The 26,956-nt window shown below is 46.8% G+C and overlaps 1 protein-coding gene across 1 annotated transcript in view; it reads left to right on the top strand.

The window, feature by feature from the left end:
* The window catches only part of TG (thyroglobulin), a 202,992-nt gene that overhangs the window by 44,573 nt on the left and 131,463 nt on the right, over window positions 1–26,956 (top strand). The window contains exons 23-27 of the mRNA XM_040979252.1: window positions 10,325–10,441; window positions 11,710–11,825; window positions 13,878–13,986; window positions 17,474–17,665; window positions 22,020–22,187. Of these exons, the coding sequence (XP_040835186.1) occupies window positions 10,325–10,441; window positions 11,710–11,825; window positions 13,878–13,986; window positions 17,474–17,665; window positions 22,020–22,187 (702 nt within the window). The remainder of the gene's footprint in view (window positions 1–10,324; window positions 10,442–11,709; window positions 11,826–13,877; window positions 13,987–17,473; window positions 17,666–22,019; window positions 22,188–26,956) is intronic.

Raw genomic sequence — 26,956 nt, 5'->3', positions numbered from 1 at the left:
TTCATCTCAGCATTCAGAGCAGAGTCTTCTCAATGGCAGCAGAGGTCCTGAGAAGGGGCACAGTGTCCCTGTGTACCAGCTTCTGAAGAACTTCCCAATGAGCCTCAACATCTGGCTTCTCACACAAAGCTCAGAGCTCAGGCTTTCCTGTGGAGATGCAGGGAGAGTTCCATGCTAATCATCTGGGTCTTCAATGGCGTGAACACCCCTCTTCTTAGAACCCTTTCACTGGACTCCCAGGGAACTTCTTGAGGGTGGAATTGCAGCCCCACTCTTGGGGCTTTTCAGCAAAAGCCAAGGACTTCTAGTCAGCTGTCTGTCTCCCCACAACAGGTGCCTACTTGACAGGCATCAGCCCTTCCTTACCTGTGGCTATCCTCTTAATCCACGCCTCTGTTGTCAGCCCTGTGGGATGCTGCCTTACCCTGCTAACTCCTCTTTCTGCTCAGGCCAACTTGTATTTAGTGACACTTCCAACGCAGTTGTTTTCAGAGGCCATTCTGCTTATGCAATGCCCCTGAAGATCCTGCAGTGCTTCTGCGATGCTCTTGGCATCAAGTCAACTAGTAATATTCCAGTGTCCTGTCGGGACTCTGGGCTCAGTAGAACCTGCATTCCACTGGGGGCTGGAGCCACACTTTTCTTTTTCTATGCCACTGCAGGAAGCACTTGTCCACAGAATGAGTTTATCCCTCTATTTATCCTGGGATCTTCCAAGCTCTCCAAAAACTGTTCAAGCAAGGATATAGTCCTAGCACGTAAGATCAGTTCTTTGAGCCCTCACAACCTAGGAAGAGTGTCCTCACAGTTGGCAAAGTGGTCTGATATCCAGTGCACTGTTCCTGGGCACCAGTTTGTCATGTTGTCTGGCTTAATCTCCATATCCAGGAATCCGGGACTAGTAAAGACTGAGATGTGCCCAAGAGGTTGGTGCTGGTGAGAATGCGAGTGAGAGGACATGGACCCAGGCTGCCTGCAGCCCTGGTGCTCTGTCCCCACTGCCTGCCACACCATCCTAAATCCTCCTTGACCTTCTCTGCCTTTCCTGTAGCAAATGTGCATCTTCTACTTGTTCTTTGTTTAACTTAGAGTGAGTCTGACCTTAGCGGGGAAGTGTTTCAAGGTCCTCTTAACCTTTACCTGGAGATAGAGTCTCCTTAATCTGTTCTTTGTTAGTCCAGGTTAAGGATTTCTGACAAAGTCAAGTGCCTATGCAAGAACAACTGGTTGCTGCTGTCATCGTATCTTTATAATGTTCTCTCCTGGTTTGCTGGCCTTGTAAAGCCATCAGTAGTCATTCACATGTCTGTCCATTTGTCTGTCCACCAACCTGTCCGTCCATACAGCCAATAAAGAAAGACTGCCATCTTTGTCATTATCCTAGCCAGTCAGAGCTCCACTAGGGTCAGAACATTTCATGAAACATCCTCTACTCCAGGACAAACTCTGGAAGGAGGCAGGTGCACACAGCCATGCTGGTCTGGAGAGAATCATGATCTGGTGTGTGCTGCATTCTCTCCCCGAGGCATTTGTAAATATCAGCAAAGTATGGATGTGTGATATGTGGAAAATTGACCCAAAGGCATTTATAGATTCACAAACAATATCAACTCTCACTGGCATCTCAGCTTGCTCCCTGGACCTGCTTCAGTGAGAACTAGAGCCCCATTGATTTCTGGTTGCAATGCAAAACCAACGACATTTTTGGAAAATTTAATTAGAGACTGGAGCATCTTTGAAATTGTATTTAGTCTTCCAGAACTGCTGTATATCAGCCAAAACCTAAGTACTCTTTGATGAAGATGGTACAGTATTTCTAGAGGATGAATTATCTACACAAGAGGTACCAAGGAGCATAAAAATAAGATCACAAGGAAGTGAGAGAAGGGCTGGCTGAGCACAAGCATGTAGTGACTTCTAGTTTCAATGTGAAATGACCACTTAATAACATTTAGAATTATTTTTTCTAAAGTCTTGAGGCGCTTCTATTGCATTAAAATTACCCTCTACTAGTCAATTCTGAAAGGAATAACCTACCTCAAAATGAAAATTGTTTGAGAGAGAGATGCAGATCTTTCATTCCCCGATTCACTCCCTAAATGCCTGCAGGAGCTGGGACTGGACTAGCACAGGCATTGATTTTTTTTTCAAAGATTTATTTTTATTATCTTTTATTGGAAATGCGGATATACAGAGAGGAGATACAGAGAGGAAGATCTTCTGTCCGATGATTCACTCCCCAAGTGAGCCGCAATGGCCGATACTATGCCGGTCCGAAGCCAGGAGCCTCTTCCGGGTCTCCCACACGGGTGCAGGGTCCCAAAGCTTTGGGCCGTCCTCGACTGCTTTCCCGGGCCACAGGCAGGGAGCTGGAAGGGAAGCGGGGCTGCCGGGATTAGAACTGGCGCCCATATGGGATCCCGGGCGTGCAAGGCGAGGACTTAACCACTTGTGCCACCGTGCCGGGCCCAGGCATTGATTTTTAGGAAAGCAGAGAAGTCACTCTGGATGTCCTTGACTGATATAGACACAAACATTGTTTATAAAGTAGTGAGTGTAGGTTGTATAGATGCTTCTATAGAGTTTTTTTTTTTACTGTTATTAACATTGTATTATGTGATACAGTTATATAGGCACTGGGGATTCCCCCCACCCCTCCCACACCCCTCCCCCCATAGTGGATTCCTCCACCTTGCTGCATAACCACCGTTCAAGTTCAGTTAAGATTCCTTCGTTGCAAGCATATACCTAGCATAAAGTCCAGCATTTTATTGTCCAGATAAGTTCAGTGGCCTCTTGGGGAGACCTTCTCTGGTCTGAAGGTAGAGCTAACAGAGTAAAGTTCCGGTCAGTTAAAAGCCCCAACAAAACATCAGCATCAATATACAACGTTATGGAATTAATTGACATAGTATTGAGTAAACAATATGTTAAGAATAATGCAAGTTCAATGCTTCAAAACATCTGGGTTGAGACAGTATCAATGACAGGTTCAAAAAATAACAAACAACCAAACAAAAATTACACGTTAAATCAAGGCAAACATGTGGTATCTAACCTTTTGGGATTTGCTCATTTCCCTTAGCATTATAGTTTCCAGTTGGGCCCATTTAGCCACAAAGAACTGCATTTTGTTTTTTTTTTAATAGCTGAGTAGTATTCCAGGGAGTAGATGAACCAAAGCTTTCTTATCCAATCTTGTGCTGATGGGCATTTCGGTTGCTTCCATGTTTTTGCAATTACTGATTGTGCTGCTATGAGCATAGGGATGCATGTTGGTTTGTCGTGAAACAGGTGTTTTGGATATATTCCTAGGAGTGCTATTGCTGGGTCATATGGTATACAGATTTTGAGTTGTTTGAGTGTTCTCCAGACTGATTTCCATAAAGGCTGTACCAACCTGCAGCTCCACCAGCAGTGGAGTAGGGTTCCCTTTTCCCCGCATCCTCGCCAACAAGTGTTGTTGGTGTTCTTTTTTATGTGGGCCAATCTTACTGGTGTTAGGTGGTACCTCATCGATGTCTTAATTTGGATTTCCCTTATTGCCGGGGAACTGGAGCATTTTTTCATATGTTTGTTTGCCATTTAGGCTTGTTCCTTTGTGAAAAGTTTGCCGATTTCCCATGCCCGTTTCTTGAGTGGCTTGTTTGTTTTGGTTTTTTGGTTGTTTTGGAATTCTTTGTATATTCTGGAGATTAGCCCACTATCTCCTACATAGTGCGCGAAGATCTCCCATTCTGTGGGTTGCTTTTTTACTTTGTTGATTGTTTCCCTTGCTGTACAGAAGCTTCTTAGTTTGATGAGGTCCCATTTGTTTATTCTGTTCTTAACTAATATTGCTTTTGGCGTCCTTCTTAGAAAGTCAGGACCTACTCCTAGGTCTTGCAGGGTATTTCCAACATTTTCTTCCAAGAGTTTGAAGGTTTCTGGATGTAGGTTTAGGTTTTTTATTGGATCTTAGTGTATGGTGACAGATGTGGGTCTATCTTTTTGTGTCTGCAGGCTATCAGCCAGTTGTCCCAACAACATTTACTGAAGAGGCCTTCCCATTTGCTTGGACTGTCGTTGATTAAATGGCTATATCTGTGTGGTTTCCCTTTTGGTCTTCTATTCTATTCCATTGATCTTCCTCTCTATCTTTGTGCCAGTACCAGGCTGTTTTGATAACCACTGCTCTATAGTATGTGCAGAGGTCTGGAACTGTGATTCCCCCTGCTAACTTCTTGTTCTTTAGGATGGTTCGAGCTATTCGTGGTTTTTTGTGTTTCCACATGAATTTTTGAATCATTGTGTCTAGTTCCGTGAAGAATGTTTTGGCCAATTTGATTGGCATTGCATTGAAAGTGTATATTGCTTTTGGTAGTATAGACATTTTAATGATGTTGATTTTACCTATCCAGGAGCATGGAATGTTATTCCATCTTTTGAGGTCTTGTTCAATTTCTTTTTTGAGTAGTTTGTAGTTTTCTTTGAATAGGTCTCCTACACTTTTAGTTAGATTTATTCCCAGATACTTTATACTTTTCTCTACTATTTTGAGTCTTTTTCCATCTTGTAGCTGTTTGCGTACACAATGGCTGTTGATTTTTGTTCATTAATTTTGTACCCTGCCACTCTGCCAAACTCTTGTATAAGTTCTAGCAGTTTCTGTATTGAGTCTCCTGGCTTTTCTATGTACAGGATCATGTCATCTGCATATAGTGAAAGCTTGACTTCTTCGTTCCCCATTTGTATGCCTTTGCTTTCTTTTTCTTGTCTGATGGCCTCTGCAAATACCTCTAGGACTATGTTGAATAGCAGTGGAGATAGTGGGCATCCTTGTCTTGTTCCAGATCTCAGCGGGAAGGGTTCTAACTTTTCTCCATTCAGTATGATGCTGGCGTTGGGTTTTTCATAGATTGCTTTGATTATGTTGTGGATTTTTCCATCTATGCCTACCTTGGTTAGAGTTTTTAGCATGAAGAGGTGTTGGATCCTGTCAAAAGCTTTTTCTGCGTCTATTGATACTATCATGTGGTTCTTGTTTTTTAGCAGTTATTGGATGTGATGTATCACATTTATGGATTTCCGAATGTTGAACTCTCCTTGCTTTCCAGGGATGAATCCTACTTGATCTGGATGAATGATCTGTCTGATGATTTTTTGAATTCTATTGGCTAGGATTTTTGTTGAGAATTTTAGCATCAATGTTCATCAGAGAGATAGGTCTGTAGTTTTCCTTCTCTGATGATTCTCTATCTGGTTTTGGGATTAAGGTAATGTTGGCTTCATAGAATGAGTTTGGAAGGGTTGCTTCCTTTTCTATTGTTTTGAAGAGTTTGTAGAGGATTGGGGTTAGTTCTGTTCGGAATGTTTTGTAGAATTCTGTAGTGAAGCCGTCTGGGCCTGGGCTTTTCTTTGTTGGGAGATCCTTGATGACTGCTTCAATCTCTGTCTCAGTTATGGGTTTATTTAATTCTTCTGTTGCCTCTGGACAGAGTTTTGGTAAGTGGTGGAGGTCTAAGAACTTTTCCATTTCTTGGTGGTCCTCTAATTTATTGGAGTACAGTTCTTTGTAGTAATTTCTAATTATTTTCTTAATGGTTGCAGTGTCTGTTGTTATGTTGCCTTTTTCATCTTTAATGCTGTTGATTCTCGCTTTCTCTTGTTGTTCTTTGGTCAGTCGGGCCAGTGGAGTGTCTATTTTGTTTATTTTCTCAAAAAACCAACTTTTTGATTTGTTGATTTTATGTATAGTTTTTTTTTTTATTTCTATTTGGTTTATTTCCTCCCTTGTTTTGATGATTTCTTGTTTTCTATTGTGCCTGTGGCTCTTTTGTTGCTGTTTTTCCAGCTCCTGGAGGTGTGTGGTTAGTTCCTGTATTTGGCGTCTTTCTTGGGCCTTGACATGGGCTTCAGTTGCAATGAGTTTACCCCGTAGCACTGCTTTGGCGGTGTCCCACAAGTTTTGGAATGTTGTATCAGAGTTTTCATTGGTTTCCATAAATTTTTTATCTCATCTTTAATTTCTTCCCTGACCCATTGTTCGTTTAATAGCATATTGTTCAACTTCCAAGAGTGTCCATATTTCCTAGGGAGTTTTGAGTTGTTGATTTCCAGTTTCATCCCATGATGGTCTGAGAGGGTACATGGTATGATTCTAATGTTTTGGAAGTTATTTAGATTCGCTTTGTGTCCTATCATGTGGTCGATTCTGGAGAAGGTGCCATGCACTGCTGAGAAGAATGTATGGTCTGTGGCCTTAGGATAAAAAGTTCTATATATGTCTACTAAGTCCAGTTGTTCTATTGTTTGTGTGAGCTCTGTTGTTTCTTTGTTGAGTTTTTGTTTCGTAGAACGGTCCATTGATGTTAAAGGTGTGTTGAGATCGCCTACAAGAATTGTGTGGGTATCTATGTCTTCCCTTAAGTCTGTAAGTAATTGCTTTACGTAACTAGGCGCATTGAGATTTGGTGCATAAACATTAATGATGGTGATTGCTTCTTGATGGATCATTCCTTTCACCAGTATAAAATGGCCTTCCCTGTCTCTTTTGATGTTAGTTAGATTGAAATCTATCTCGTCTGAAATTAGGACAGCTACCCCAGCTTTTTTTTCTCGTCCATTGGCATGAAACATCTTTTTCCATCCCTTCACTTTCAGTTTCTTTGCATCTTTTTTGGTTAGATGTGTTTCTTGTAGGCAACATATAGTTGGGTCTTGTTTGATGATCCACTCCATTAATCTCTGTCTTTTGATTGGTGAATTTAGACCATTTGTGTTAAGAGTTAAAATTGAGAGGTTGCGACTTTGCCCTGCCATGCGAGTGTGTTTTGTGTGCGTTGTTATCTGTGTAATTGCCCTTCCTTGTGTGGGCTTTAGTTTGGAGACCTTCCTGTTTGCCATCTTTGTTTATGGTTTGCCTCCTTTTTTTCTGGATTTAGTGCATTTCTAAGGAGATTTTGTAGAACTGTTTTGTGTTGACATATTCTTCTAGGTTTTCCTTGCTATGGAAGTATCTGATTTCATTCTCATATATAAATGAGATCTTTGCTGGGTATATTATTCTTGGTTGACAGTTGTTTTGCTTCAGGATTTGGAAAATCTTTGTCCATTCTCTCCTTGCTTGTAGGGTCTCTTCAGAGAGGTCAGCAGTGATTCTGATTGGTTTTCCCCTGTATGTGATCTTTTCTCTGCTTCGTACTTGTCTCAGGATTCTTTCTTTGACTTCATTGGAGTAGAGCTTGAGTACCATGTGTCTGGGTGAAGATCTCTTTGGGTCATGTCTGTTGGGAGTTCTCTGTCCGTCTTATATGTGGGTTGGATTCATGTTCCCAGTGTTTTGGAAGTTTTCCTGTATAATTTTGTTGAGCACCCCTTGCATTCCTGACTCTCTTTCCACTCCTTCGGGAAGACCCATGATCCGAATATTCGATTTTCTGAGGTGATCTTTCATTTCTTGTATCATTTTATTAGCTTTGATGAGGCTTGTCTCCAGCTGTTTAACAAGCTTGGTATCTGCATTACGTGTGTCTTCAGTTTCGGAGATCCTTTCTTCTGCTGTATTTATTCTGTTGGTCCAACTTTGCATTTTAAATTCCATGTCAGTCATTTTGGTTTTGACTTGTTGTATTTCTGTGACTATTTTGTTCTTGAAGTCTTCCCACTTCTTCTCATGGTCTCTGACGAATTTTAGCATTATTTGTTTAAATTCCTTGTCTGGTACATCTTCCTTGTCTTCATCTCGCATCTCCGATGTTGGTAATGGCTTTTGGCCCTCATTTGGTGGGGTGCTGGCTCTCTCAACTGAGTTGTTGCTTTTTCTGATGCTTTTTCTCATTGTGCTATTTTTTTCCACGCTCCGGGCGGGTTGTTGTGTTTCCTGCTTACTTTCTCTGGATTCCTAAGTTGCATGATTCTTCTTGGTTGCTCCGTGTTCAGGGACGCTTTAAGCACTCTTCTCTAAACATTTCTGGTCTGCTGCTCTTCCCTCAGCTATCTTTCGTCCCTCTTTTACCAAGTCCTCCTCTATGCCTGCCCTTCCCGGTCAGCCTCCTTCTGTTTCCTCCGTTAGGTATTGTCTTGTGTGTGCCAACAGGGATAGAGTGCGGATGAGAGACTTTGTAGGCTTGGGTTTCTTGTCTTTGCTCTGGGTGGATATAGAGTGTGCGGTTCCACACCCTGCTATACTCTCACAAATGTACTCCCCTGTTGGGAGACAGGCTTCTGTGGCCCGCTTGCCTGTGCCTCTGCCCAGGTCAGCAGACTCTATTGAGCAGTGCCCCGCCTCTGGAGTTAAAGCTAAGTACAGCACAGCAGGGTATTCTGCCCCAGTCTCCAGCCACCTGCTGCTCTTTCTGACCCTGAGTTGTGTCGGAAGGTTCTGTGGGCCTGGCCCTAGTGCGAGGCTGCTCTACCTGTTACACTTGCTCACAGGCACTGTGAGGCGCACTGTCATCTCCCTCCAAGCCTGCCAGCCTGTGACCCTGCCCAGCTCAGCTAGCTGTGTGGAGCAGTGCTGCCCCGCCTCTGGAGATGGGGCTGAGCACAGCAGGGGGTTCCACCGGAGCTTCCAACTGCCTGTGGCTCGGAATTCGCAGCCCTGAGCTGGTTTGGGACAACTTGGCGTGCCCTGATCTAGTGAGGGCCCCTGTTGCGCTTTCTGAAAGGTGCTGTCGCACTGTGGAACACACTGTCGTGGTCCTGCTAGCCCGTGAATCAGTGCCCCGCCTCTGGGCTAAGAGCTGAGCCTGGCAGGGGGTTCCACCTAAGCCTTCTGTTGCCAGCTTAAGGCTTGGAATTTGCAGCCCCAAGCTGGGTTAGGAGAGCTGGTCTCCACTGGAGTTTCCAGTTGCCTGCAGCTTGAAATCCGCAGCACGGAGCTGGGTCAGAAAAGCTTGGGATGTCAAGGCCTAGTGAAGATTCCCGCTGAACTCACTCAGATGTGTTCCCCAGCTGTAAGGTGCGCAGCTGTGTCCCTTCTAACCCTCACCTCCGTCTGGGTTGGCTGACTCTGAGGTGCGGTGCTTCCCTTCTGGGCTCAGGCTGAGCACAGCTGGAAACCCGGCAGCTAATCCACAGTTTAGAGCCGAGTTTCTATGACCCAGTCCCCGAGAGTGGCTCCAGCCCCCTCTACACTCTCTCAATGGTGCTGAGCTGTTTGCGGGCGTTCTGCTGGGGCCCCCTCCCCTGCTTGTCCTCAACCTCTATGGGGGTTGATGGCCCCTATGTTCAAACCTGTAGCCACCCTTAACGTTTCCGGGGCTCCAGTAGTCTGTGGCTCCCGCTGGTGCGGGAGCTTGTTTTTGCCGTTGCCCTTGTCTTCCTTGGGTCGACCAAGACTGCGCAGCCGACCTTCCCCCTGTGTGGGACCGCAACTCACCAAGTCTTGCACAGTGTGCTGTCTTTCCTTTCTTTCTTTTTCTGACTGTCCCTGCAGGCTGAGTTGATCTTCTTACTTCAGTGCAGTCTAGTGTCTTTCCCACTCCTCTCCCTGCAATTCTGTGTCTCCTGGTTTGTTCCTCTGCTGGATCTGTCCTTCTCTCTTTGTTCTCCACCTTATACCAGCTCCTCGAGGTCGGCCATCTTTTTTTTCTTCTATAGAGTTTTTAAGCATGTCTGCAAAGAGCCGATACTCTTGTGCCTTGGACTTAAGTAGAAGCCTTGATTTTTGATAGTCTGCTTAGAAGATGAGTCTCATTTCTTGAGTTGCTCTGTGTGCTTTTCTTTGCCTGGTAAAAATTGAGTTCCAAGTCTGATAGCCTTGAGAAATTAAACTGGTTTCTCCTCATTTGTCTAGTTCAGTGGGCATGTGGTTATGATATTATAACCAAATGGAGTTCACATGTGCTGATGGTGGCTGGAGAAACAGATGCTGTTTCATCACTTCAACAAATACTGTTTTAAAAGCTCCTGAGCCACAAGACATACCTCCACATTTATAGGAGCCCATGTGCACCTATCTTGCAAAAATAAAATAGCATGTATCAGAAATAATTCAAGTTGTTTCATGGCAAGAAAAAATATAATAAAATATTATTTTATGTATACTCTAATTAGAATTCAAAGATGACAAAATAGGAAAGTAAAAGTTTAGATAGAAAAAGCAGGAGGAGTTGTAAGTTTCTAGCATATTAAATTGTCCTTTAAGGTCTGTCAGTATTGGGTAAAAGACAGCAAGCTGAGGACACTTTGAAAGAAATTGCTCTTTGTTGAACATTTGCGTGGCCAATTGGCTGACAAAGGGAAGTGACTTCTAGACTCAGTACTCTGCTTTTTTTTTTCCTACTTCTCTTCACCATTCAGAGAAAGATTCACAAAATTGATAATTGTGCTTAATTCTCAGTTATGCTGAAATTTGAGAAAGCTCCGGCATGGAAGGTGGTCTCCAGTGCTGAGGCCCCAGTGGCAGTCAGCTCCAAAGTTGCTGGCTCTGAATTCTCATTGGTGCAGTGCTTGGCAGGTAAGGGATGGTGATAAGATGGGCACACAGTCAATGGTGTAGAAGTCTCTCCTGCTAATACTGGCAAGGCAAACTGAATCAAAGCATTAAAACTATAATAAAAAAAAAAACCTTATCAAAACCCACAGTAAACCCAGCGACTTTCAAAATGCATGTTTTGTTAGCCAGAAAAATCTCATTGCAGGATTTATAAGGCACCTGCTGCATACGAAGAACTGTTCAATCTTAAGGAATGGATGTGAAGGGTATTAGTTCATCATAGAGCTATTTTCTGAGGTTGGGATAGAGGTGTGTCTGTCTGCACAGCGCGGTCAGGGAAGCAGTAATAACAGCCACTGCTTGTTGCATTATCCTTCAGCCACCCACAATGCAGGCATGGTTTTCTTGAATTACAGTTGAGAAAAATATGACTTTGAAAGTTTGTCTCATTGACGCAGAACTAGCAAGTGACAGAATTTAAGCTCAAACCGAGTCCTAACCACTGTGTTCGGCACCCCTGGGTAATCACATGTGATTTACTCACAGTGTGATGTGTGGGAATCTATTTCAGATGCCTGCTTTGGTTATGCTTTTGGCTATTGTTTGTGTTACAAACACAGTGGAAAGGAATGGTGCAGGAGCTGGAACAAACATGGTTTTAGAACGGGTGAAATTCACAGCAACCAGAGAGATAGAACCAGGGTGTCAACAGCGTGGATATGGAAGCCACACCAGGAATGTGGAGCTTGTATCTAAGGACTATCACACACTCAGTCGTGCACACGCCCTGTGACGCAGCTGCAGGTGGAGGGGCAAGCCAGTGAGAGGAGAGAGGGAAGAGAATGCAGAATCACAGGTTCATCTGTCAGCATCTGGAGATGGTTTATCCAGCCAGGCTAAGCCTCATGACTTCAGCTAATGCGTGACAGGTGACACCTTGAACAAGGCAGGCTCCTCAGGGTGTCTTGCAGGATGTTGTTCTGTCACACAGGGAACAGGGCAACCCAGGACAGGACCCTCCCTGATCCACTGGGGATCCAGCCAGGTGGCACTTGTGTGTCCGCCATGCTGCCGCTTCTGTCTTCCTGAGATGGGGGTGGGAGTCCGTGAGTGACTCATGAGGCAGAAGATGTGCTCCTTGGGATGTGCTGAGTAAGCGTCTCCCATGTGTGCGTTTGTGTATGTGCTACATTTGTGTTTGCATGTGTCTATATGTGTGCCTGTGTGGGTGTGTGGTGGTCTGCCGTGACAGCCAGGTGGGTGACTGTCTCCCACCCATGTGCTTACAGACTGTGCAGAGGATGAGGCCTGCAGCTTTGTGGCAGTGTCCACAGCAGGGTCGGAGGTTTCGTGTGAGTTCCACACTTGGACAAGTGACAGCTACGCCTGTGTGACTTCTGGTCAGGTGAGGTGTGACAGTTCTGCCTGTTGTCCCTCAGTGACCCTAGAACAGTTAGATGACAGGAGGAGAGACAGGATAGTGGTCCCATCCCACGCACTTTTTTTCCAGAGTGGTGGGATGTTGAGAAATGGAAGCTGTGATTGGCCAGAATTAGTTTCATGATGGTCTCCCAAGGCACCAGACAAAAGAGTCTCATGCCAGCCACCTTTCCTGTCCCAGCAGGCAGCATGTACTGGGCTACTCAACAGTGAGGGCTCTGAGCACCATTTGCCCCTCAGAGCTCTGGCTCAGGACTTCCTTCCACATAGCAATAATTATAGTTTGACAAGGCAAAGCTTCCGGTATTCACATGAGTGCCCATGTGCATCTGTGAGTCAGCACTGTGAAACAATGTTACTTTCTGTGGGACACATTAGCTCCTGGTCCTAGCACACACACGTCTCCACTTCCCTTCCCAGCTTTCTTTCACCTCCTTCAGAAAGGAGAATGCTCCTGCTAAGCATGTTCCTATGGGGGCTAATATTTCATAATCTGCTTTCTTGTCTATCTTATGTGTCTCATTGCTTGAATTGTCCCTGTATCTTTACCACTAACCATTCTGTGGGTGTGCATGACTTACTCCATACCCCCTCCCTTCATGGAGGATAAGAAGTTTGTGGCAGTTTTGTCACTGGAGTGTCATATACCCTTTTGCCCTTGTACTTGCATGTGAGAGTGTATTTGTAAATAACATCTCAGAAGGGGCATAGATAGGGTCCCTTGACTTTTAGAGCTCTTAAGCCATGGTCTGTTGCAACATGGTAGAAACAGGAATGAGGGACTTGCATCCACTGCTTTCTTGAGGCTCTCATGGCATGGGGATAGTTAGGACTAGATGAGACCATCATAGAGAAGAATCCCAGAACAGCTTAGGCTGTGCAGTAAATGCTCAAGGAGCATTTCCTATAATGATTACAATGGCTGTTATTTCATTCACTGCCCTTGCTCCTGAATCAGGTTCCTGGAACATTTTGTGTCAGCTGAGAAGGCTCCTCTCTGTGGCTTTGGGCTCTCCATGCAGGCCTGCATCCTGGGTTGTGACAGTTTGCTAAGTGGTCTTTCCAGATTGTTCCACACTGCTCAATAAGACCCATGGTCCTAGCTTCACTGCTCCTAGGCCAGACTTGAAGTGTGAAGGGACTCTTGGTCCAGGTGGGAGGACTTAACATCCCCAGATCTGCTAGCTCGCTGCCTCAGTAGGACAGTGCCACTGATGGAGCAAAGGCTGCTGCTGCTACAGGATCGTAGGCTGGAGGTCTCAGGTCTGCCATGCTTCACCCAGCCCTTTCTGCCCTCATCTGTCGAGCGAGTCCAGCTCCCTGAAAAGCAACAAGAGTCACAGTTTTCAGCATCCTTTATCATGACTCTGCTCTCAGAAATGTCCACAGGAATCCCAAGCTCAGGGAAAATACAAGGAAAATGCCTACACAATGATGGTGTGTGGTTTCTCCTTCTGCACCTGCAAAGCACAGTTGCTGGAAGTAAGGCGGAGAGAACAGAAATACAAGAGAACAGCAATGTCTTGGCAACTCTGACCTTGCACTCTCCCAGTTTAAAACTCTCCCCCAGATCCTCAGCTGCATGACTGGGCCAGGAGCTGGCTCCTGCTCTTTCTCATCTCTCTCCCCACACCATAACTGACTCCAAACACCACTAGACTTGGTACATGAATCCCCATGTGGTTCCTGGTCTCTGTGCCTGCTGTTCCTTCTGCATTAAATGCTCTTCATCTGTGTCTACCTGGTGAATTCCAGCTCATACATAGGTTAATACTTTGCCCCAGAATTTTCTAGCTCACATTTCTCAATAGGATCAGTCACTCTTTTCTCCTTCCCTGCTCTCTAGATACAGTCAAGGTTGTAGGTAATGGTCTAGGTTGGAATTCACTGCTTACCTACCTGGCTGTCAGCTCCAGTGGAAAAGCAGGCAACACCTCTTCCCTCGAGGCCATGGATAGTCATTGAATAGAAGCATTGGATGCCAGAGGATAATAACATGATCGATTTTCATTTCCAGGAACAAGACGCATTGGGGAACGTGAAGGCCGCCAGCTTTGCAAGCCTTAGGTGCCAAGTGCAAGTGAGGAACCGCAGTTCAGATTCTCTGGCTGTGTATTTGAAGAAGGGTAGGTTGGTCAAGCTGGATGATTGTGTCATTCACTGGTAGCTTCCCTTGGTCATGTTGGAGCTGCTTTCCAGCAGGCTGCAATTAAGAAGAAATCAGACTGTCCCGTGCTCCATGCACTCAACCTGACTTCTCTCACTCCCACCCTGCAGTAGATCTGTCCCAGGTGTTCTTTGACAAAGAGCTCGCCATGTCATTGTCACCTGTCATCATGTTATATATCCTGTCCCATCTGCAAGCTTGGGAGGCTCGAGCTGCAGGTGAGAAATGAAATTGTGGAGGACACAAAGCTGTTGTTGGAAGGGTTCTGAGCAAAACCCAGCTGGGGCCCAACTGCACCCCTAGGCAAACCCCCACCACTGCCTGTAGTGAGGCCATCACCATAGGGTCCCTGCCGCTGGGGCTCCCCACAACTTCCCCTTCTGGGCCTCCTGACCCAGGAGCTTCTCTGAATCTCTTCTCTGTGGCCATGATCCAATTTTGCTCGACAGCCAGCTCAGACCTCAAAGGGCTTTGTCTGTTCCACAGATTTCAGGCGTCCCACTTCAGCACTGTACATGTACGTGACATAGGGGTGTGAACCATGCCAGCAGTGGGCACACTCAGTCTGGGGGTGTGCGAAGCACACAATCTGGGGAGTGTGCACTCACATGACTGAGGAGACTGCATCCTCTGGGAAGTGTGCGTGCATGTGACCTGGGGATGTGGGAAGTGTGTACTGCTCCAGTGTCTATTCCTGGGCATAGTGCATTAGGAATAGCCAAGGATGCTTTGTTGCTGTTCCATCACCATCCTTTGCTTGAGCAGAGATAAGCACAGCATCTCAGAGTTTTCTATGTGCTTTCCCACCTTGCCTTTCATGCCTTTAAGACACTCCCAGAGCAAGGCACAGATGCACTTTGTTATCTCACACTCACTGAGGGAAAATAAGCCAGGGAGATAGGATGGAGTCTGGTTGTGTCAGGGATCTCATGCGGCACCTGCCAGAGGGACAGCAGGGCGCTGCACTAGCCTCTGGAATGGCGGCGATCAGCAGCTTCTTTCCCAGAATGTTGTGGCTGTGCTTCTGGGCCCTGCTCTGTCCTGTCTGAACAATGCCCGTACCATGGGTTGTGAGCCGTGGACCACAGCCATGCTCTGCCTCAGCAAACCTGGATCTTTCCTTTGTTTCTTGATTCACACTGGAGCAGGCCTGTCTGGGTGCAAGCCGAGCTCAACCATGCACACACTGTGGAGGCCTGGGCATGCTCCTTAGCATTCTAGGCCTGTTTCTATGATCATGTAGCATGCATCCTAAGAGGATCCAGGTAACTGGGGGATTGGGATGATGTGACCCCAGTGAAGCCCATAACATTGCTTGGCATGGGACAAATGCTGGAAACGTGGAGGACCTCAATGTGATCATTTTGCCTTCTAGCTAGGAAGCTTCCTGCCAGCCCAAGGCAATGGCTGTCAAGCAGAAGGCAAGCAGAGGTGGCTGACAGTGGGATGGGGATGAAGGAAGGAGTGGGGGTGTCTTTTTCTGAGGTCATGGCTTAGGGCAGGTGGCTAGGGACAGCAGTAACCCCAGGAGATTCTGCCCTACAGGGTTTGCCTGCACCTCCACCTTGACTTAGCATCAACTGCCAGGGAGGCTGTAGTCAGACACAGCTCTGGTTCTTCTGGTCACTGGCCACGGACCCTGTCCATTTTTAAAGTAACAAAGCATTGGGACTGTTTTCTAAAAATAAGAACCCAAATAAGCAAGTGACCTCCACCAAAAGTTCCTTAAAAACCATAATTTGGCCTTTCTTTTTGTAACTATAAAAAAATGTAATTATGTTTCTTTTAAAGTATCTACTCCTGCTTTTTTTGTTGTTGTTGTTTTTCTGCCTCTTGAAAGTTTATACTTTGGAGAACATTTTTGCTGAGGAAATTGAGAAATTTCCTTGTTGCCAAACTGGATCTGGGTCAGAACTGTGCATTGCCCTTTGGTTTGTTTTGCTTTTTTTGTTCCAGACTGCAGAGGCAGCTGCCTGTCTGCCAGCACAGAGGAGGAAGAAGGAGGCTAGAGGCCTCTGGGTCTCTTTCTGACTCTGCCCCCACTAAGCTGCATGGAGCAGCATGGCTTCCCTGTTTAATTTGAAGCTTACTCCTATTCCTCTGTGATGGGAATGGTGTGCCACAACTACGGGGCACAGGATATGTCCTTGACATGTAGCAGTAGGCAGCTAACCATGATTTTTCACATCCCTCACCCTGAGTGACATGGAAGATGGGGCCAAAGGTGGGGCTAGCTTTTTCTGGCCACTGGCCGCTGTCCCTACCCATAGATTCCATTTGTGGGCCTCATAGATGGAAGAAGAGTCACGTGACCTCTTGCTATTCACTGCCCCAGGGTGGAGCTGCCTACACTCTGACAGCTCTCCCAGGCTGACTCTGCTTAGAGGGCTGTTAGACTGTGCTGTGGGGCACTCCCCATGGATAATTCCCTGAACTGCTTTAGGGATTTCCAGAAGAGGGACAATGAAACAGAGCTGGAGGTTGGGAAAGAATTGGCCATGTCCAGACCTCAGGGGAGCTGGACCTCTGTGCCACCTGCCCACTGTGAAGGACAATACAACAAGCTGAGACATATCCTACAACCATAGGGCAGCACTGCCCACAGGACTCCCAGCAGGGAGGAAGCTGGCCTTTATATCTGCACTGTCCAGAAGGACAGTCACTATCATGTGTGTGGCTACTGCAGCATGAATGCTGGAAATGCTATTGAAGTGGCTATCTGTGGAAGTGACTGCTCTCTCTCACGAAAGCAAGCTTGCATGAATGTCAACATGGTCTGAATATGCTTAGACAAAGGACACTGAAGCTTCAAGTGCTGGTTCAAATAAAATGAGAGAGCTGGAGGGAGGGATAAGTGGATTCCACCTGCACAGGAGCAGAGGTTGACGCTGCAAGCTCAGTTGGGCCTCTGCTGAAGAATCAGATGGGTGCTGTGCCTGGCAGAGCAGGTGGGGCTGCGTAAGCCAATGGTTGCAGAGAGGAGCTGAGTATAGCATCATGGCACAGTGGCATAGTAAGTTAAAGCACGGCTGATGGATGTCTGCATACCATATGGGGGTGTCTAGGATTGAGTCTTGCCTCCATGCTCGATCCAGCTGTTTCTTAATGCACCTGGGCCCCTGCCACTCATATAGGAGACCTCAGTGGAGTCCCTGGCCTCATCCTGCTCCGTCCCCAGCTGTTGTGGGTGTCTGGGGAGAGAACCAGCAGATAGAAGATCTCCATCTCCTTCTTCCTTTCCCTTCTAATGACCTTATCTTTCAAATAAAATAAATAAATCTTTAAAAAAAACGAAGACATTACATGGTGCTAAGTACAGCTATTCATAAAGTACACACTGACCCTGGGTGGTTGAGCAAATGATCCTGTGAGATCAGTGAATTCAGTTCAGCTCTAGAATGCTTTAGCATCTTATTAAAAAAAATTTTTTTTTGCCTTTACCCCAGGCCAAGAATTCACCACAATGAGTCAGAAAAGCTTTGAACCAACTGGTTTCCAAAACCTGCTCTCCGGTTTGTATAACCCCGTGGTATTTCCAGCCTCTGGAGCCAACCTGACCGACGCCCACCTCTTCTGTTTGCTTGCTTGTGACCGCGATTCCTGTTGTGATGGCTTCATTCTCACTCAGGTGCAAGGAGGTAATGGTGATGTCAGGGCCCAAGGCTAACAAGGGACGGGAAACATGGCAAAATGCAGAAGCCAGGACACCAACGTGGAGCCTGGCCTGGACAGCTGAAGGTTGGAGGCAGCCAGACCCAAACATAACAGGATACTCAATGTGCACCAACTCAGGAACAAGCCCCAACTAACTTTTCACATGCCACACACAGTGCTCGCCACATCACATGGTCCACGGGCTTATTCCTCCTCACTAAACTCAAGCGAGGTGTTAAGAGTTCTGTTTTCTGAGTGATGTCGTTGCCAGAGAGGTAACGGAAGGCTGCCTTAAGTCTTGAACAGTGCATAGTTCCTATGTGGTGAAGAGAAAAGGGGAGCAGAGGTATCAAGGGCCTGTTAAAATCAGAAGAGCCATGAAGAAGCTGGAGCAGGGTGGGACATGAGCCTTGGCTTTCGAAAGGAGCAGGAGAGCAAGACAGGAGGGGCCAGATCCTTAGAACCTTGCATATTTCACTCACTGTCTTCTGCGTGGGGAGGACCCTGGGACTTCTCAGAACTCCTTAAGGAATGAAGTGTCTTGAGCAGTTGTGGAACCAGAACTGTGGCTGGTGTGTGCAGAGGTGATGTCTGGGGGTTACAACAGGTGAGGAGAGGTCAGTGAAGAGCTCCCGTGGGAGTCTGGGTGAGAACAGGAGCTATGGTAGCAGAAATGCAGCTTTTCAGGAGTGAGATTCAGCAAGGCTTTAAGTGAATGATGGCTGAGGATAGAAACTTGCCAGAGATTGTTCTCAGGTATCTGGCTAGTTAACCCAGTTGGATAGTGTGGAAGAAAACAGATGTCAATTGGCTAATGGGAAATGGAGGTTCACAAAGGTCATGAATCACATGAGTCTATAACATGTAGTTCACGTCTTTGCGTGCCAAAATCTAGAGACAAGAGGGATGTCTGAGAGTGAGAAGGAAATGTTAGGGTCTCCAGCACCATCTGTGGCACCGGGTTTAGGTCTAGAGGAGCTGAGGGTCCAAAGGGAAGACAACAAAAAGGGAGACCATGATGGCCTTGTAGGGAGGATCAGGTCAGACAGGAGCAAGAGCCATGGGAGGGCAGAGTCTGCTGGAACCCATGGAGGAAGAAGGCTGGGCAATGAGGGAAGCTGTCCACAGTCTTGAATGCTACTCAGAGGCGAGGCAAAGAATTACTGAGCATGCTCCAGCTAACCACAGTGGTCAGTGGTGGCTCTCAGATGGGAGAGTTGGTGCCTCACGTTCCATCTAGGTTTTCTGCCCTGTGATCATGTGGTATGTATTCCTGCTAGTGTTTAGACATGGGTCACATATTTCACATACATGTTTGGGTCTCTGTCTGTGCACATCTGTATTTGGGTACACCGAATGCACACCTCACATGTCTTCATTAAACTAACTGCACTTTCTCGGGATGTCATGGGTTCCCCAGATGCTTGGCTACTCAGCAGACCCTGTGATTTTTCAGGCTGGAAAGACTGAGTTAATTTTCCACAGCAGCATCTATGGAGGAGTGGTTTTGTTCCATGGAGCACTTGGCTCACAAAATCCTTTTTCTTTGTGGCATTTCTGGCCGGCAGCTTGCTTGTTTTGCCCACCAAGTGTGACCTGTGATCTGTGCCTTATACAGAGCTGAGGGACCCTCTCCCAGTGTGAAAGCAAATCTCCTTCAAGGCACACTCTGGGGGGTGTTGTTCCTAGTCTGGGCCAGGGGGTGAATTTGGAATTCTACTTAGAAAGCCTTGGCTGGGTCTACAAACAATGAGGAAGAGAATCCTGCAGCATCCTTTGCTACAGCCTGGAAAATCACTTCGTGTCCTGGTGGATTCCTCCCCGCTCCTCTTCCCATTTCCATCCTATCCCCTTTCACCCAGACTGTCCTGTTTACTATAATCCCCAACCCAGATGGCTTTGTTCCCACTGGGGTTCACTAAGTGAGAATTCTCCAGGCTTTTGAGCCTGTGCTGCAAGTTGAGGATCTTTAGGGGAGAGGGCGTCTGCAACTGGCGTGACTGTAATGAAGCTGGCTGTGACCTGCAGCTCTGATGGACCCCCATCTTCCAGGCCCAGGGAGCGCTCCCTGACATGTCAGCACCAGCAGGACAAGCTGCTTGGCTTCTCTCCTGAGTCCTGAGAGCGGAGTGATAAACACACCTCACTACTTTTCTAACATCTAAAAGATTGTATTTACAGTTATTAACTGAGATTCTCTACATGCCTGTACACATTGTGGTGCAGTGTGATAACCCACTGTGTGCTCATTGGGCAGGGGTCAAGCAGGGTGACCCTGGAAGCATTCATCCCTCTCTGTGTTCAGAATCTTCCACCTCTTTCTCTTCTAGTGGTCGTGAATCCCACAGTGAACTGTCAGTGACCCATGTCCCACCGTGCTATAGAACGAGAGCACACATTCCCTCTGTCTGGCTGCCTTCTGGTCCCCTGCGCTAATCCTTGCCCGACTCTCCCTCCCACCCCTTCCCAGCCTCTGGGAACCACCGTTCTATTCTGTACTTTTTATGAGATTGGTTTTTCAGTTTCCTCAAGTGAGAACATACAGTATTCGTTTCTCTGTGCCTGGTTTATTTCACTGAACATAATGTTCTCTGGCCCTTGTGTAATTTCATTATTCTGGGTTTTGGCTGCACCAGGATCATACCATCGCTCACAGACTTCCTCTGGGCTCCCACGGGGCTCTTACTGCGTCCGTCTGCACCTTGCTGAGGCGCCATGGCCTGCTGGCCATGCCACTCTCTCAGCAGCTGTGCTTCTGATTTCTCCTTGTAAAATGAGGTAGTCTGAAGCAATCAGAGGACTTGAACCTGCCCGTGCAATACCGCCATTGTTAGTGCTTCTCATGAACTCTGACCCCTGGTGTGGCATATCCAGATCCTCCGTCATGGCATTAGCTTAAGCACTATGAGTTGGCAACTGCGCCTTGGACGCCTTCTGAGATTGATTTTAGGAAACAAACAGTGGCTGCGGTTGCTATTTTATTTAAAAGATTGCCATCCGAATACAGTCAGTGGAGGCAACAAAGACCAAACAAACTCCCAGACCCGACATCTGTGAGCCATCTGCTCTGGGGATAGCTGGGTGAAAGAGAGATTTGATAGTATTCCTGGATTTGGTTAGGAAATGAGGATGAAGAGCAGGAAGTAGCAAATTGCAAAATATTGTATTTCCATTTTTTGCTGTGTTTTTGGCAGAGCATGAACTACTACTTTAAAGCTTTGTTTATCCAAGAGATACATAAAATAATGTACTTGTAATTCCATGTCAATTTGGGAGATTTGCTGGGTTATGTGAGACGTGATCACCTCCCTCATCAGGAAAGCAGAGGTCATTGTCCATGAAGCAGAGGGAATTCATACAGGTTTAAAGCATTTACCAGTGTCTGGCACAGTGTGGACATCTGAAACATTGGGATTGCTTTAGCCCACTATAGCCACTTTTGACTTTTAGTAGCTTGGAGGGCTATCTTACCTGATGCTAAAATAAAATTGGAATGCTCAAACTACTTCTTAAAATTCAGAGCAGGGAGTTATTCAATGCAAGTACAAGAACAAGAAGGCCTCTACAAATCTCAGAGTGTCTTGGCCTGGTATGGCCTTGGGCATGTGGCCTCTGCTTGTATGTATCCACACACACAGAGCTTGTGTCCTATGTCATGAGGCGCAGACCATAACTCCCCAAATGCCTAAAACAAGCAGGATCCAGGAACTCCTCCTGGATCTCCCAGGTGAGCAGACCTTCTCGGACCATCACCAGCTACCTCCTGCAGTGTGCATTAGCAGGAAGCTGGAACTGGATGAATCTTAATATAGGTACTCCAGTATGGGATGCAAGCATCCAAAGTGACAACCACTATGCAAAATGCCTGTCTCACAGGTGTTGGTTTTTAATGTTCCTCCATGTTGAATGTAAAGGCCTTTTTAGAGTCTTTTCAGAGTGTATTTCCTGATGAGGTCATGGAGCAGGCACAAGTTGGGATCAGAGAGAAGTGAGGGCAGAGAGTGAAACAGCAGCACCAGTCCATTACATTGAAGCCATGCAGTGATCTCCGTGTTGAGAGGAGGAGATCTTGGCAGTTACACCTCAGGGTACTAGCTGTGTTGTCCACACACTGATCCAATGAAGAGGAGGCTGTGATGGAGGGGACAGCTCCTCAGGCTTGATTCCTGTCCCCCGCTTGGGAATGTGCCTATAGGACACCAGCAGGACTGCTGGGAGGATGAGCAGCACGGGAAATAGGCCCAGTGTCAGTGTCTGCTCCACAGTGCTTGTTGCTTGGACCCAGCAATGTCTGTCCAGTGTGTCAACCTCCCCCCTCTCTTTCTTGTGGCCCAGCAGGTCCCATCATCTGCGGGTTGCTGAACTCCCCTGATGTCCTGCTCTGCAATGTCAAAGATTGGAGAGACAGCTCTGAAGCCCAGGTCAATACCACGTGTCCAGGTGTGATAGATGGCCGTGGGCGCCACGAGCTGACACTGCGGTTGGGAGACCAGGAGTTCAGCATGAGTAAGTCTCCACCATTGGCCTACACTCTTTCTGAATGTTTCTTTCAACCAGCAAGGCCCCTCTGCTACTTTCCTATGAGCCCTCCCCGTGCTCCCAGGAATATATACTTCTGAAAAGAAAACCGAACTGGAAACTACATGGGAAACCCCCAGCGTGTGGGCAGCATTGCATTGGAAGTGTTGATGTTAGCACCCACGACTGCAGGCTGCTAGAGGCAGGATGGCAGCTGGTGGGCACACTGGCCTCATCTGGTTCCCTCACCAGGCTAGGGAACTGGCAACTGACTGACTGGGTTGGGTCTGGACTTGGCTGGGAGGGGCTAACCCTGCCTCTGGCCTCCTCCTGGGGGTGGACATGCTCCTGTCCTGTAGGTGGCAGAAGCAGGCTAGAGCAAGGAAGAGCAAGGCCGCTCAGGGTCCAGCCAAGGCCTGACACACAGCCACGCCTGCCACATTCTATGCGGAAAAATCAGAGGCTGAAGTCAGGAAATGTGCTCTGCTTCATAGTGGCAGGAATTACAAATTCAGGTGCAGAATGTGTCAATACAAGAAAGGGGGGATTGGATCCCAAATACATTCTGCCCACCTAACCAATGCCCCTTACCTATGGTATGTTCACCTGTGTGAGTTAAAAAATACTAAGTGGTACCAACTGCATTACAGAGGAAAGGAGCTGTGATCCTCGTTCTGTTGCCCAATTAGCAGGAGTAAACAGTTTTCTCCTTCCCCTTCTTTCTCTGATCTTGCTTTTTGCCATCTTGTAAGCATTAGTGCTGCCATTATCATTCCATGCCCTCAGTTCAAAGATGGGTGGTCAGTGCTAGAGGAATCTTTCTGTCTTCTACAACCCTGCCCTGCCACTCCCAGAACATATCATCATCAAAAAACAGCTTCCTGCTCTGTGCTGAACAGAGCTCTGCGGGTTAGGACCATAGGGTCTGCATCACCAGGCGCTGGCCCCACTCCACATGTGCAGGGTGGACCCAGTCATCTGTGTTTGAACAAGCGGTCTGGATGATGCTTGTGTCAGCTAAGGTTGATGACTCTGATGATTTGCAAGTTTCCTTCTAGGATCAAGAATCCAAGTTATGCTGAGAGCAGAGAGCAGCTGCTCCATCTCCTCTTCCATTTCCGGTGTGTGTGGTTGGGAGGAGCCATCTGTCCTCTCATTTCTTTTCTTCTCTGTCTGCCAGCATATAGACTCAGAATGAAGTATTGTGCTTCTGCTCTGCCCTTGTGGCTGCACACCTAGAAGTGAGAGAGTCAAAGGAGTACTATTGAGTGGAGCCTATGGGTTTGTTGCATCCCCCAAGGACCAGAAATGCTCTTCTGCCTCCCGGGGAAGCTCTGACCCACTTCTCCATGTACTGTCACTCTCAGGGTTCTGACTGCAGTGTTCAGTGTCACCTCCACTACAGTCCCTCCCTTACTGCCTGCAGAGCCCATTGCTTTCTGCCCTGGCACAGGCCTTGTGCCCCTTGAATTCTGTTGACAGACAGTGTGATAGGCACTGCACAATATCTGTCTTTGGAGTAGGCCCAGGATGTGGAAGTCCAGAATTGGACGTGACCATGTGAATCCGTGCAAGTCACTGAGTCTCCCTACACTTACATGCTTTATGTGCTTGTCTGTAAAATGGGGGTGATGTTTTGCCTTTCTTGAAGGATTGAGAAAATGATAAGAAAAGTAGAAACAAAAGTGGGTCTCATGGGAATGTCACACACAGCATCTGCCAAGTCAGGCAGCATCTGGTAGCCTTGGCCTAGCCTCAACAGAACACTTGAAGGGAGACACTGCTACTGCCATTCTTCCCCTTGTGCAGCCCAAGAAGCTAAGACTTATGCAGCTTCCCAAGGCTCTGTCAAGAGGCTAGTTGAGATCTGACATTATGGCTTCAGAGCAGATGTGTTTAGAGCTGCTTGTCTTTGCTGGCACTTGCAGCTAACATCTGAGAGGAGTTTAAGGAGTGCCTGAGATGCCTGCATTTCCATCATCTGTTAACGTTATCTTTGCCCTGTGCTGTTTTGAGAACTGGACTCTGTCTCATTAATGTCTGGATTTGCAACCCAGAGCATAAAACCTGGCATAGAAAACACGGTGTCTGTGGAGCAGTCACCAAAGCCTCAGAAAAAATATTGCTGAATTCGGTGGAATTCCATGGAGCTTAGGTAGTTGCTTTGGGGGTAAGTAAAATCAAATAGAGTATTTATATGATGACTGGTAAACATATGGTATCAATTACATCGAGAAAAAATGCATGGCAAGGAAGACATCTGAGATATTTATGGGTGATAAATCCAGAGTTGCTTAACCCAGAGCATATGTGTGGTGTGTGCCCAAGCAGTGAGGAATGTGCCCTTGTCTGCCTCCCTGGGAGGGGATTACCACACGATGGCACCGGAAGGTTTGGGATTTTCTCAGTGTGTTGTCAGCATGTGTTCTGCAATGAGGATTTCAGACTGTCTGAGAGGTATTCTTGGTATTTCCAAATTGGAGATTGCTTCTATTATGGACCAATGAGGAGGCCAACTCCAACTGAGAGCAACAGGTACATATCATTCTTTTCCTCAAGAAGAGGCCAGAGTTTAAGCATAATTGAATCTTGGGAGTGGGAGCAAGGTGGGAATTACTTAAATTCTTAGTAAATTGTGAATGGCTGGTAGATAACCGTTCCTAACAGCAGATAGTGGTTGGAGGGAAACAGGAATGAGGATTCCAGGATATGAGAAACTGAAGGAAATGGCATGGAATGGATTAGAGGAGTAAGGGGTGAGGCCAGGAACAAGACAGATAAACCCTTTTTCTCACACGGTTGGTTGAGGGCCAGCCTCATAGATAGTAAACAGATAGATGGTGGTCAAAAATGTAGTCTCTGGAATCAGACTCCAAGATTCCAGTCCCAGTGTGAGTGCTTACTCATTGTTGGGTCTTAAAATTCTAGTTTACCAAATGAGGATTATGTGGTACCCAGCTCTTTGAGAACTTGGAAGATTAAAGGAGGAATGCGTGTGGAGCAGGACAAATGGTGCCTAGAGCAAGGCAGGGATGCGGTAGATGCTAGAGATTAGGGAGCAATGTTCAGATTTAAAATTCCTGGAACTGAGTTCTAAGACCCAGAGCTCTAGAACTGGGTGAAGGTGCTTTCTGCAGACCCCCAGGATCTAAAGGCCCTTTCCTAAATCAGCAAATCGAGCACTGGCATACTCTCTGGACTGCAGCATGAAATGTTTTCTGAATTTCTGGTCCCTCTCCTCTTAACAGCATATCCATCAGAGGCAGTTAGCAGGACTTTGAGGTATGGTTGGCCTGTGTTCATGAGCTTGCTGGTATGTCAAAGTCCATCTTGGCAGGTGATCTAGCCAATGCAGAGTTAGCTTTGACAGATGCTCCTCAAATTACAGTGGAGCTACCGCCCAGTAAACTCACTGCAAGTTGAACAAGCTGTTGGAAGTTCATCTACCCGACTCCATGTCCTCGCTGATCAGCACAGAACGCTGTAAGGCATCAGTTGCCCCCTTTATGACTGCAGGGCTGGCTGGACAGGAAAGGATCATGGCTAGTCCAGGTAAAAACCTAACATCAGAACTCCAAGTCTGGTTTCTTGAGTTTATATATCGCTTTCACAGCAATTTAAATTGAAAAAGAGTAATTCAGAGATAGGCTGAACTTAGAAACTTTTGTTGTATCGATTATCGGTTGTAAAAAATTACAGTCTGACAGAGTACCATGAATTCAGAGAGAGCATGCCAGTCTCCCTAGTGCATAGTACACAACACTCCCAGCTGCCATCTCGGCTGTCCTGATCACGTGGGGCAGTAATCGACTTGATCACAGCTCTACCCATCAACAGTGAATTCCACACAGCTGTGACAAAACATACACCAAGAAGCAATTTCTGCATGAAGTGCCGCATTTGGCTCTCCGGCCTTCCGCCCAGGGACGGAGCTGTAGACCGGAGCGCCATTTCACACCTCTCAGTGCTGCCCTCTGCTACCAAGGCCCCCTGCAAGTTACCAGGAAGGTGGAGTACATCTGAGTTGCCGTTGCCTTTGGATCAGCAAATAACACAGTTTCTGCTAAATGGGGTCTGCTGTGTTCAGCACAAGATGTGAGTTAACAATATGTTCAACCTCAAGGATTTTCTTTCCTTGATTTTATTTTTTTCTGTGTTCTCAAGGCATGGGCACAGACCAAAAGCCAAACCAGGATAAACAACAGGTGGCCTTGGCTGCTGAGATGGATATCACTAATACCATGCTGTTTTTCCAGGCCAGGAACATAGCTACTAGTATTTTTTAAAGGCTGTGGTGAGAAGAGGATGACAGGCTCAAGGAGGCTGTGGGATCAGATGCGAACTGCTGAGTGGGGGTGTGCGTGTGAGCAGCCACAGAGCAGGTGAGCTGGAGGCAGAGTGGCCATGGCCCTTGTACCCACTCTGCATCGCTCCTGACCTGAAGCACCAGGCTAGGTACTAGAAAACAAGGGAGATGGAAGGCTTCTACTCACAAAGAACTCCAAGATGCAGAAGTGGACAGGGACAACAGAAGTTCACTTCATTGAGTATAGCAGGTCTCCTTTTTGCCCATGTTAGTGTCCCTAAGCCCCATCCAAGTCATTTGTCCCACAGGAGTTGAGGGTTGATGTCTGACACCAGCCTGCAGCAAAGATAAAGGCAAACAAGCCATCCCACAACACACACACACACACACACACACACACACACACACACACACACACTCATTTATGTGATCAGGAATCAGAAACCATAGC

Source organism: Ochotona curzoniae, unplaced genomic scaffold (assembly GCF_017591425.1).
Source record: "Ochotona curzoniae isolate NIBS_2020 unplaced genomic scaffold, NIBS_Ocur_1.0 contig_3190, whole genome shotgun sequence".
Lineage (NCBI taxonomy): Eukaryota > Metazoa > Chordata > Mammalia > Lagomorpha > Ochotonidae > Ochotona > Ochotona curzoniae.
Note: the sequence above shows the minus strand (reverse complement) of the source record. Positions and strands in the feature narration are given on the sequence as shown.